This window comes from Podarcis erhardii (genome assembly GCF_964252035.2).
Source record: "Podarcis erhardii genome assembly, chromosome: 3".
NCBI lineage: Eukaryota > Metazoa > Chordata > Lepidosauria > Squamata > Lacertidae > Podarcis > Podarcis erhardii.
This window is the reverse complement of record NC_138507.1, coordinates 75919207-75932006: the sequence shown is the minus strand read 5'-3', so window position 1 is coordinate 75932006 and position 12800 is coordinate 75919207. Positions and strand designations below refer to the sequence as shown.

At 40.4% G+C, this 12800-nt stretch overlaps 1 protein-coding gene across 2 annotated transcripts in view; it reads right to left on the bottom strand.

Moving 5' to 3' along the window:
* NUP133 (nucleoporin 133) overlaps nt 1–12188 on the bottom strand; it is a 29035-nt gene extending 16847 nt beyond the window's left edge. For both annotated transcript variants that reach the window (XM_081855808.1, XM_081855809.1), the window contains exons 1-12: nt 11941–12188; nt 10886–11004; nt 9378–9481; nt 8245–8352; nt 5316–5447; nt 4887–5057; nt 4347–4502; nt 4198–4268; nt 3296–3443; nt 2744–2888; nt 2056–2213; nt 1786–1877 (exon numbers count right to left, since the gene is read on the bottom strand). In XM_081855808.1, coding sequence (XP_081711934.1) covers nt 1786–1877; nt 2056–2213; nt 2744–2888; nt 3296–3443; nt 4198–4268; nt 4347–4502; nt 4887–5057; nt 5316–5447; nt 8245–8352; nt 9378–9481; nt 10886–11004; nt 11941–12113 — 1577 coding nt within the window. In that variant the 5' untranslated portion in view covers nt 12114–12188. The remainder of the gene's footprint in view (nt 1–1785; nt 1878–2055; nt 2214–2743; nt 2889–3295; nt 3444–4197; nt 4269–4346; nt 4503–4886; nt 5058–5315; nt 5448–8244; nt 8353–9377; nt 9482–10885; nt 11005–11940) is intronic.
* Nucleotides 12189–12800: the final 612 nt, after the last annotated feature.

Below are 12800 nucleotides of genomic sequence, written 5' to 3'. Positions count from 1 at the left end.
GGAAGCCACATTCATAATAAAGACCATGGTTCTGAGCTATCTTGGGCATGGGATGTGAGTCAAGTGGAATGCATCAAAACTGCTGTCTTGTGGGTGTGATCAGGTGGCTGCATGGTGAAATGGGAGCATGTGCCGCAGCACTCATCTTCCCCAAAGCAGCTACTACTGATGCAAGCAGGTCTGAGTTGTATGAAACGGTGTACAAAAGTGCTTGCTGAGGACCATGCAGCCACTTCTGGTGGGAAACCTGCCCTCAGGAGAACGCTCTGTTCAGTTTTCAAACAATTAGCTAGAGGTGGGTCAGGTCTGGCTGCAACAGGGGTCTCTGTGTGAGTAGGTCTGGCTTGAGTGGCAGGAACTACGGTGGATACTCTACCAGCTACAGAATTTTGGAAAACCAAGACTGGCTGTGCCAGCAGAGAGCCACTGGGACTACCTAAACCCTGTCCAACTGAATTTTGTGAACAACGTGTGACAGTAGGGGAGTTGGAGGGTATGATGTTATGAGGGCATTCACAGCTTTTGCCCTCTGGATCAGGAACCTTTTGACGTATCTCTTGGTCTGGTGGCTGGTCTCTAAGGCAAAGGGGTAATCTATCATGCTGCCAACTTTGCACAGGCTGAGGGTAGGGTACATGCAATAGTGTTCTTCTATGAAAGTGCTTACTAGTGAGCTAATAGGGTCAGGAGATTCCTTTGCAGCTGGTGCTGAGAAATCACAGAATCTGGGGTGGACTGACTTTAAAAAAACACACACACACACACACACACACAACTTCTGGGTTTCACTTAAAGGATGGCCCTCAAGAGCAGGAGAGGGTCCTAGAGACTCTTAAAACTGCTTATTGGGAACTAGCTCTTTAGCTGTATCTGCCACAACAGCCTCTTCGATCTTGAGGACAAATGCAGCTTCCAACACAAAACAGGAAAAACTGCTGAGCAGGGCACTAGATGAGAGGTACCTAAGAACAATCAACTGGATCCACAGCAGCAGGTTGTAGATGCTGATGCTATATTCAAAATATTGCCTCTTTCTTCAAGTTCTCTAAGTATTTCATGGTTCTCTTCTGCCCTCTGGGGGACCACATCTGGTACTGCAGAACTACTGTGGGAGAATGATGTTGACATCAGATGGGGAACAGGCAGAAGCTGCCATAGGTGATGTAAGGAGCGGAGCTGTGACTGTCTTTACTGGAGGGGTGCATGAAAGGAGATTAACCCCAGTCACAGCTTCAGCTGGTAGTGCTCTATCTGCTTCCTGTGAACTTGTGCCGTGATGGAAGAGGAGGACGGTGGTGTAATTTGTCTCGTGGTTGAAGCAGGGGTGGGCAGTAATCATCTAACCACCGTGATATGCTTAATGCTGGGAGGTGGTTTTAAAGGAGAAGATTAGCACACTGAAGGAGGAACAAATGGATTCTGCTCCAAATGAAGGAAGACAAGAAACAAATTGAAGGGCCAGCAAAGGGAGAGGGCTTACAAGCAACAGGAGGGATTATAGACTACTTGGACAGAAAGGGGCACAAGATATTCTGATAGTCTGCAGAACCCAATTGTTTGTTATCTGATAGAACATAAAGCCATCTATTTTTACAGATTTTGGAAGTGCACAAATGGCTGCAGGGAAGAGAGGAAGAAAACCCAGGGCATACCTATTTGTATTATGTTGGCTTTCATCCTCTATAAAAGGTAATGCTAAATGTTAATATTTCTCTTCAGTTTTACAAACCCACAATGCTCCCAGAATGAAATATACTGTATATTAAACATGACATAATTTTATACCTGCAAAACTGTAAGAAAGCAGATTTTAACATTTTGGTCTTATCCTCTTGCGCTATAATATCCATCCTGGAAGCAGCATCAAATGCAATGCTCTAAAATAAAATTGAAAAAGAGAGAAAAATGTAAAGGGAGGAATAATGCTTCCACAAAAATGTAGTTTGAAATGGTAAAAATGCTAACTTTGGAATAACTAAATTATCTAAGAAAATGCAGTACAGGTATATACATCTTTACTGTTAAGACAATTAAGACAATGCTTTCCCTCCTTACCTCATCATTTGTCTCAGCTACAGAGGAGGCTAAAGAATCCTCAATATCTTCAGGAAGCACAGTAATGTTTTCCCTGGAATGTATGGCCACGAGCCCACTTTTTCTAGTGAAAAAAATTGGAAGTCCAGCACAGGAACCTGCTCCTAAAATTCTATCACCTAAGGTAGGAAATAAACACAACACAATACAACTTCAACATCATTAATGAATGTCAAACTGTGGGCTTAAGTTTGATTTGCTAAGCTATGTTATAAGCACAAGTTAAAAGGCTGTAAGGCCTGGTTTTCAGAGTTATCAAGCGAAAAAGTAACAAGACAGAGTTTATTATAAAGTTCCTATGCCTACAATAATAACTCTACATAACACAATAGGGATTGTTCTTAAATCTAAGATTTCACTGTTAGGCCCGTAACTGCTTAAGTCATTGAGACTTCAATTCTATACACACTTACCTGGAAGTAAGGCCAATTGATCTCAATGGGACTTACTTCTGAGTAGACATGTATAGGATTGTACTGTGAGTCAATGGCAAGATGGATAATCACTGCTCTATCTATACCACTGCTATACCTATGACCATTTCCATAAAAAGTAAATACAGTAAGTTTTAAAAGCATAATTGTTCTGGAGAGACCCTATAAACACCCTCATTGGCTTATTAAGAGCTCCGGCTTCTTTAGGTTCTTACCTTGAATACTGAATATCATTTTCTCCTGGGGCAAAGAAATTCTTCCTGTTCCTGTTGAGCAAGCAAATACCTCCTCTTCTGTGTAAAGACAGGCAGCATGGCTGGAGAAATTTGGGACTACTAAACGACACATCAGTTCTTCAGGCTGAAATATGTTGCATTAAGGGTTAACACCGACATTTATAAAAGCATATTACCCTCAACCTGTTAGCATGACACCTATGCGTTTGTATGAAGCCTAACGGCTTGATCCCAAAGGGCCAGGGAAAACAGGCTGAAAGTGACACATTTAAGGTTGGTATTGCCAACTCCACATAGTTTTCCATAATAGTATAATATGTTTAGGTTGATATCCAGCTCTAGGCTGCTAACCTAAGTGTTCATGTATAAAATAAATGGTGATTGTTGTTGTTGTTATTTTATACCCCCCTTTCCCCCCTTAATGCAACAGGTGAACACAGTCAGCATGATGTATTTCCAACAGTGTGTTTAGGATCAAGAGCTAATAGCTAATAAGGCACAAAAACCCCTGTAATGCATAAGGTCAATTACCTGAAACGGTGGATTATACTGGGTGACTTCCACAATAACATTATCACATGTGGGGTAACCATTATCCTCTACTGTTATTAAAGTATAGTAGATGAGGCATGGACTGTCACCAAGATGCCAGGCTGCAGCTAAAATCACCAATCCATCACTATTTATTGGAAGACAAAAGAGATAAGCATTTGCCTTGCAAAACTGTGATCAGAAATACCAAGAAGCAAAACAAAGTTTACTAATTACCGTATTTTTCGCCCTATAGGACGCACTCCCCCCCCTCCAAAAATGAACGGGAAATGTGTGTGCGTCCTATGGGGCGAATGCAGGCTTTCGCTGAAGTGACCCCTCTCGCCCTCCAGGCTTCAGGAAGCTATCCACAAGCCATGGGAGAGCTGCACGACTTCACGCAGCTCTCCCACGGCTTGTGGAGAACTGCCTGTTCTGGGGGCTGGGAATAATTTTTTTCTTTATTTCCCCCCCAAAAAACTAGGTGCGCCCTATGGACCGAAAAATACAGTATCTGAAATCATTCACTTTGCTTTTCTTAGAAAATAGTATCTTAAGAATATGTACACATGCATCTTTTTACATGCTGCATGTAAGCAAATTCATTACATTTATATGCTAAGCCTTTGCATATCCCTTGGCTTTTGAAGGGAGGAGAAACCACAGAATTTCACAGAAGATCCCTGATTAAATTACAAAAATTGGCATCTTATTCTGGGTGGAGAACTTCTAAAACAAGGAAAACTCATGCTAGTAGACTTAAAAACCAAGAAGAAATTAAGTATTTTCTAAAGTGTCAATTCTCGTAACAGTTCTGCAGCTTGAAATAACGGACCTTGACACAAAAGGACAATGTATACGCTAGTTCATAATAGGTTCCTCACTTTCTCATAAGAACTCACCGATTTTGCTGCAAATCCAAATACTGCACATTGACATCTCCTTTAATTTCTTCATAGTTGCTTTCAGAACCCTGTGCAAATAATAGTTATTAAATATGCTAGCAAGAAAGCAAACACTTGTTTTACATTCCAAATGTACTGCCTCTTACCCATATTGATTCCATGATGTTTTCTTTAAGTATTCTGTTTACATCCCAGCTGACAACTTGACGCTCTGTAGTATCATCTATTTCCCATTTGTAAAGATTTAAGCTGGTCAAAGCATAAAAACGTGAACCGTTTTTGTCCCAAAGAACACTAGAAAGCTGCATTAAACATAAATTATAGGGGTTTAGTGTTTGATACAATAAAGTTCTCTATTTAAAGTTTTAAAGAATAAAACAGAACTGTTTAACGCCACATCTCAAAAACTAAAAACAAGTTTCTCTGTGCTTTGCTGAGATTGGTCAGATTGGCTTTAGTGTTTCACAAATGTGAGAATTTCAAGCTAGATCAAAAACCAGTTCTGGAAGACACAAGCGCTAACTGATAAGACTAAAGTCCATCAGTATCATGGTCAGATATTGGATACTTTTTGTAATTCTATTACTTTTTAAAGCTGATGTTGTAAGATGCTTCCCTCATATGAAAGAAACTAAAAAATCCAAATACAGCATCATAATTAAGTTTAAACTATTTTAAAGACTTACTGCTACATCATTGCTGGGAGACAAGATTCCCAGCAGAGAAGAAACTCTTCGGCCTATTCCAGAAAACATGCCTTGTCCTTGTGGTAGGCCATGCTGATAAATCTTGCCACTACTGTCTGGTGTCAGTCGAATAAAATGGCTCCTTGAAGATGATAAAATAAAGCTTCCACCCTAAAAGAAAAGAAACCCCAATTTAATCCGGCCAGCTTTTTGTTGCTACTGCATTATTATTCAGTTTTTAAAAAGAGAATACAGACTTGCTAATCCAACTCAGAGCAACATTTTATTCTGTTTTACAAATACACTGTGAGAAAAAAAGCATTTCATCACTTATGGACAATGGTCAGTGACAGGACGCAATCCAGATTTCCCAGAATTGTTAACAAATACCCCATAAAATATATGCTCACACTTAAGTTTCTATTTTACCTTTACAGCTGTTAGAAAACTGCAGAGAGCGCCTCCAAAGTCTGTATGGGTCTCAGTAAAAGAGCTTTCATGCACAAAGCTGGGCCAATAGCGTATTAATCCTTCACAGGTGGCAACCATGATTGACAGAGACTTGCAAACACAGCAAATAAAAAAATGATTAAGTATTTATTCAGAATCTGAGCAACATATTTACACCAGTTTCAAGCTTCTCATGTCATGGTTTCTAGACAAGCAGCTCTTGAAACTAATTGTGTGAAGGAACAAAAACTCATTTGTGAAGTTGTTGAAGAATGTAAAGTTATTTTAAGCTTTTTAAAAATCTGTAGTGCAGTGTGCTGTAAGATAAACAGGCTGATACAATTTATGCAGTACAAGCTACAGGCTAATTTTCTATTTATTCATTCATAAGTAAATTGTAAACAAGACCCATTTGTAAAAGTAATACTATCAGCTCTAGCAAACTGAACATTGGATTACTCCAGTTATGTCGGTTTTCTGGAAATACTGAATTAAAAACTTTCTTCAGCAAATTCGAAAAAGGAACACGACAAGGCTGCCCTATTTCCCCTTTGCTATTTATTTCGGTTCTGGAGGTGCTCTTGAACATGATTAGAGGGGACCGGTTGGTGGAAGGAATTCAGGTCGGAGCGAAACAATATAAACTTAAAGCTTTTGCAGATGACCTAGTTTTGACCCTGCAGGAGCCAGAATCTAGTACGAAAAGAGTATTACAATTGATTCAAGAGTTTGGTCGGGTGGCGGGATTTAAATTAAACAAACAGAAAACCAAGGTATTGGAAAAAAATTTGACAGATACAGAGTCAGAACGGTTTCAGAGAGAGACAGAATTAAATGTGGTTAAAAAAGTAAAGTACCTAGGGGTAAACATAACAGCAAAAAATCTGAGTCTATTTAAGGACAACTATGAAAAATGTTGGTCTGAAATCAAGAGAGACTTAGACAGTTGGACAAAATTGAAACTTTCTTTGTTAGGCCGAATTGCTGCTATCAAGATGAATGTATTGCCAAAAATGTTGTTTTTGTTCCAAACACTACAGATTGTGGACAAGACGGAGTGCTTCCGGAAGTGGCAGAGAGACATCTCTAAGTTTGTCTGGCAGGGCAAAAAGCCCAGAATTAAGTTTAAGATATTAACTGATGCGAAAGAAAGAGGGGGCTTTGCCCTGCCAGACCTAAAGTTGTACTATGAGGCCGCAGCTTTCTGCTGGCTAAAAGATTGGCTACTTCTCATGACACTGATGTACTGGATCTGGAAGGCTTTAACAATGCTTTTGGTTGGCATGCATACTTATGGTATGACAAGGTTAAGATCAATAAGGCCTTTAAGAACCATATTGTCAGGAAAGCAGTGTTTAATGTCTGGACAAAATATAAAGACTTATTGGAAAACAAAACTCCAAGGTGGCTTTCACCTCTGGAAGCTAAGGCCCGAAAAAGACCCAATATGGAGGCCAAATGGCCAAAATATTGGGAAATACTAGAAAAAGATGGAGACAATTGGAAATTGCAGAGTTTGGAGAAAATGAAGGATAAAGTGCGAGACTGGTTACACTACGCTCAGATTAAAGAAGTCTTTAAAAATGACAAAAAGCTAGGGTTCCAGGTGGAGAAATCGAAATTGGAAACAGAACTGTTAGAACCTAAGACTAAGGTACTTTCAAGAATGTATAACTTGCTGTTAAAATGGAACACACAAGATGAAATGGTTAAATCGGCTATGATAAAGTGGGCACAGGATATTGGGTATAATATCATGTTTGAGGACTGGGAAAGGTTGTGGACCACTGGGTTGAACTTCACTGCATGTCATGCTCTGAAGGAAAATGTAATGAAAATGATATATAGATGGTACATGACCCCAGTTAAACTTGCCAAAATATACCATTTGTCTGATAACAAATGCTGGAAATGTAAAGGAAATGAAGGAACATTCTTTCACCTCTGGTGGACGTGCCCTAGAGTGAAGGCTTTCTGGGAAATGATATATAATGAGTTGAAAAAGGTATTTAAGTATACCTTCCCTAAGAAACCAGAGGCCTTCCTCCTGGGTATTGTCGGCCAGAGGGTGATAAAGAAGGACAGAACTTTTTTCCTGTATGCAACAACGGCAGCAAGGATACTCATCGCTAAGCATTGGAAAACTCAAGATCTACCCACACTGGAAGAATGGCAGATGCAACTGATAGACTATATGGAACTGGCTGAGATGACCGGCAGAATCCGAGACCTGGGAGAGGAGAAGGTTGAAGAAGACTGGAAGAAATTTAAGATTTATTTACAAAAATACTGTAATTTGGCTGAATGTTAAGAAGGATGCTAGATCATAAATAATTGAGCACCACTAAATTAGATGGAATTAGGATGATAAGTGAGATTGAGGAAAATATAAATCTTTTGGAGAATTATTAGATTATATTTAAATGAGCGGGACATAAGAACGCAAACAAGATGATAAATTGCTGGTAAAAATTTACAATGATGTAAGTGGGAGCGGGAGACGTGAGGGAGTCCAAAGAAGCTATGAAACTATGTTATGATACATGTTATATTGTTTTTTTTTTTTTTTTTGCATTTGTATTTAAAAATCTTAATAAATATTTTTTTTTTAAAAAAACTTTCTTCAGCAAATTAGTCTAATTTGCATAGGAATTTTTTCACTTTGCATTGCATGCCTAAGACAATAATTTAATTTACCGTGTTCATTTTACTTGTATTTCATTTTTTTAAGCTTTTTAAAAAAGCTTGAAACTGCAAAGTTTGCCAAATATTGTACTTGAAATTGGCATCCATTGATTGTTGCAAATGAACTTAAAATATGCTCCACATCACTTGTGATCCTGTAACAAAAGCTGTGATTCATTACTCTCCTAAATGATATTCCCAAAATAAATGTTAAGTTTCTCACCTGTAAAGAAGGTGCTTCACCAGAGGCATTAAGAGACGATATTGCCACTAAGCTTGAATTCCACAGATAGTCGCTAGGTGGTAACTGAAGTTCCTTACATGCAGACAACTGCAAAACACACACATCATTTTATGATGCTTCCTTTATGAGTTTCTTGAACAAAATGAAGTACAGTGGTGCCTCGCAAGACGGAAAACTCGCTAGACGAAAGAGTTTTCCGTTTTGGAGGTGCTTCGCAAAACGAATTTCCTATGGGCTTGCTTCGCAAGACGAAAATGTCTTGAGAGTTCCTGCGGGGTTTTTTTTTCCTCCCCCCCTCCCTTTTCCTAAGCCGCTAAGCCGCTTATCCGCTAAAAGCTGCTAAACCGTCAATGGGCTTGCTTCGCAAGACGAAAAAACCGCCAGACGAAGAGAATCGCGGAACGGATTCTTTTCGTCTTGCGAGGCACCACTGTAGTCTATATTATCAGTTCAGTGTCTACTAAAGGCACTTTGGAAACAGCAATGGTGCAGAAGTAACAGGAAGTGGAAATTTCTGCCACAGCTGAAATGCAGTTTTTGCATTCATGAGCTAGCACAAATGTTCTGTTTTGGATGCAATGGAAAAGCATGTGAAAAAGAAGCCACGTGCTTTGTACTTTCTCCTGCATCACCAACACATCAAAGTTGCACTAAGGCCTAGTTTTCGTATACAGCATATGAGATGGCATATGAAATGTAGATTTGACTGTACTCATGGGTAAATGGTTGAAAGCAGGAAATATCACCACTAGAATATATTGCTAGTTTCTGACAAAACATTAGGGCTCCAATCCTAACCACACTTACCTGGAAACTCCACTGAACTCAAAACAGTCTTTTGAGGCTACTTAAAGACTCAGTGAGACAACAGAAAATAGGAAACTTATTAAGGTGAACACTAGTTTTTACTTTAGCAGAGATACCAACTCATGTAAGGTCTTAACTTTTTGCAGAGAGGACTTTAAATGTGGCAACACAGAAGTACCCTAAGTTGATGAGGCTCATAGCAATGTCACTGTTTTGAGGTTGCTCATTTGCTACGACACTTTATTTTGAAGATGTACATTACAACAAAAACCTACAATTCTATATTTGACATACTATTATCTTACCTTAGCAACCGGAGATTGGCCAATCTTCCAAATAATCAGTCTGTCTCTGTAGACTAGCCAAGCCCATCCACTTTCATCTAGATGCACATTCAAATGGTCCTCAGCTACAAGAATGAACAAAGTTTTAAATTTATCATACCTGAGGCATAGCAGAATAAGATATCCAAGTGTATATTTGAAGCCCTATACATTTTATTGAATGGCACCTACTTTACCCAGTGTTGTTTGGGGACGTAGCCCACTTAAAACCATTACCATTATGATGACTTGCTAGAACAGGTCCTTTACAGTTTGTGGGTAACGTTAAATAAAAAGCAACAATGCACATGTATTTAGGTGATTTTTACCCCACCTTTTGCAAAACAGTTCCAAAGAACTTTACCATAAACACTAATAATAAGTAAAAAAACCCTCAGCATATAAAACAATAAACAAAGCTAATAAAATCAGCAGCTGAAATAAAAATAAAACAGCTGATTTTCAGTTTTCCAGCTCAATGAATGCTTCCTCTCACACATCACCTGGGTTTCTGTTCCATCCCCACAGTCAACTTGCATTTCATGGCCATTGAGCAGTTCCCACTGAGTTCTTTTTGGGGTTTCCCCCCTTTCTTTCTAAATTTTTAATACCTACAAACCTCAGGGTTTCCCTGAGTTTGTTCTTCCATTATGTGTGGGTGATGCCATTTTGGCAACAGAAGCAACAGTTTTCACAGCCTGAAAGTCAGAATTAGAGGGGTTGATGATGACTGTGTACCAGATAAATATGCCTGGGAAGGGAGTTCCATGACTTGGACATCACCACACTGGGGTGTGGCGAGGACCCTTTTCTTGGGTGGCCTAAACTTTAAAATAGGGGCATCTGAATAGAGACTTATGTGAAAGATCTTAACTGTGTGGGAGAAGTTATTAGTCTGACTATACAGACCATTTAGGGGTTCGATGGTCAAAACCAGACACTGAATTTAGCCTGGAATCACACTGGCAATCAGTGAAGATCTTCCAACATTGGTGTATTATGGTCATGGTAGTCAGTCAGTTACCACTCCGGCAATTGTATTCTGAACCCATTGCTTCTGGATGTTTTTAAAAGGCAGCCCCATGTTCAGTGCATTACATTACATTAACCTGCCATAGATGTTATCAGAACATGGACAACTTTGGACAGACTATTTCTCTCCAGGCAGAGTGAAGCTTGCACAATGACTGAAGCTGGAAAAGGCATGACATATTTCTGAAGCCATCTGCACAATGATGGATCTAAGAACACCCTCAAACTTTGATTCCCACCCCCTTAAGTGGGAATGTAAACCTATCTAAGGCAAGCTAAATTTCACATCTTTGGTTTGTTAAGCCATTACCCCATACCATCAATTCCTTGTCTGGAATAAGCAATATCTCATGTATGAGTACAAGCGCTAATTTGCATATTTATATTTCAAACTTAACTGCATGCTGACTGAAACATTTATCTAGTCTAAGAACAGTAGAAGGAATTAAACTACTTACCATCAGCCATTCTCAATGCCTCCATAACCTTTACTGGCAGAGGTGAACCAAAGCTTTTCACATCATAGTTGATGGTTTCACTTCCTGATGGATGATGTACAACTTTTGTGGGTGTCCCTCTAAGCAAAAAGATGTATGTAATGTCATAAACATTTCCAATATTTCAGTTTCAATTGAGTAAATTGCCTTATTCCAGTACCATGTTATATTTTTCATTTTCTTGTAATTGTTTGAACAAATGTGTACCTTTTTAAAGCTAGTCAACCAAATGTTTCTTCAGTTTATAGAAGCTTTCACATTTTACTTCACTTCTGCATTGTTTCTGTTGTGCAAGGGAGTGGTGCCTGCTGCCTTGAAAGAGATGGTGGCGCAACCACTCCTAAAGAAACTGGCCTCGGACCCCTTGGATTGGAATAACTACTAAACAGTCATCACAGCTGGCTCCTTGGGGCATATGATGTAGAAAGATGTGGTGGCGCACCTGCAGGCATTCTTGGATGACAGATTATTTAGATCCATTCCAATCTGTTTCCAGGCATGGTCATGACACAAGAGTTGGCCTTGGTTACAACCCCCCCCCCATAGATATCCTTCACAGAGAGTGGAACAGCAACTACTTTCTGGACCATGAATAGAATTGGGAGAGGGCTTTTCAGCTCTCTGGCAGTTACGGTAGGGTGTACTGCAGTTTATCCCCAATGCAATTTAATAAAGGGCAGTTATATGACACTTGAGCATTCGTCTTGCTTCCATCCCAATTTGTTTATATCTCTTCCCATCAAGTCATTTGTTCATCCCATAATTTGCAGTGAATTTCCTCTTCACTGGTACAAAGTCAAGTTCTTTTTTAACAGTGGATTTGCTGCCCTAGGGCGACACAGCCTTTTATTCCACCTCCAGCTCAGCAAACATAGTCCCGGGATGCGCTTAAATCCCTCCCACAAAACAGCGAGGCGCCCTTCAAGAGGAAAAGCAACGCGCGAGACGGGCAGCCAATGTCCTGACCAGGGAAGGGAAGGCTCCCTACCGCGGCCGGGCCCGGCCTCCTCACTCACCGCGCAGACAGAGAACTGACGCTCCTCCTGGCCACCGGCGAGAATAAAGCCGGGGAACTGAGGGACGAGGTCGCGAAGGCCTGCTGGCCCTTCCGGCTTCCACTCCGGAGGCCTCTCCGGCCCGACCCGCCGCCCGCCGCCGTGTGAGGCGAGCCGGGGGTTGAAGGGAACATCGCGAGCTCAGCAAGAAGAGCCCGAAGGCTTCGCAAAACACAGCGGCTGCGGCAGCGCTCAGGGAACTCGCGCGCTGCCGGCGCCCCCGTTTGACTTGGCTTGCTGGCGCGTCGGATTTGCGTCATCCATGCCCCCACAACGAAGGGGATTGGCTGAAGAGCCCTTTTTTTTCTTCGCGTCCTGATTGGCTCAGAAAGGCGGGAAGTTCCGTTATTTACGTATGGGAGAAAGCGGAGGGAGGAATCACGTGGGTAGTATGAAAAGCGTTTATTCGCGGGTGGGGACTCGAGAATATTTTTAAACGCCCGTTCTCTCAGTGCTGTGCTTATCACTTTATTTAAAAGTTTTATGCCCCACATCTTCATTCTAAGACTTAAGTTTGCATGGCAAGTAGCAAGGCAAATCAGAGGAATGTGGGTGCATTTAGCGGGTGGGGGTTGAAAAGGGTAATTTTAAACTATTTTAGCATTTTTACTTGTGTATGTTTTATAGTTATGATCCCCCCCCCTTGATTTTACCGTATTTATTTTACAATCAAGCCTTGTACAGAATTTATTAAATAAATAAATAATAAGGAAAAGTTAAAAGATTGCAGAAGAGGGAAGACAAAAGAATCAAGGAAGAAGGGGTGAAGAAAAGTTGGTGGCTTAGAGAGAGGTAGCAGATTCACTCTAGAAGAGCATTGT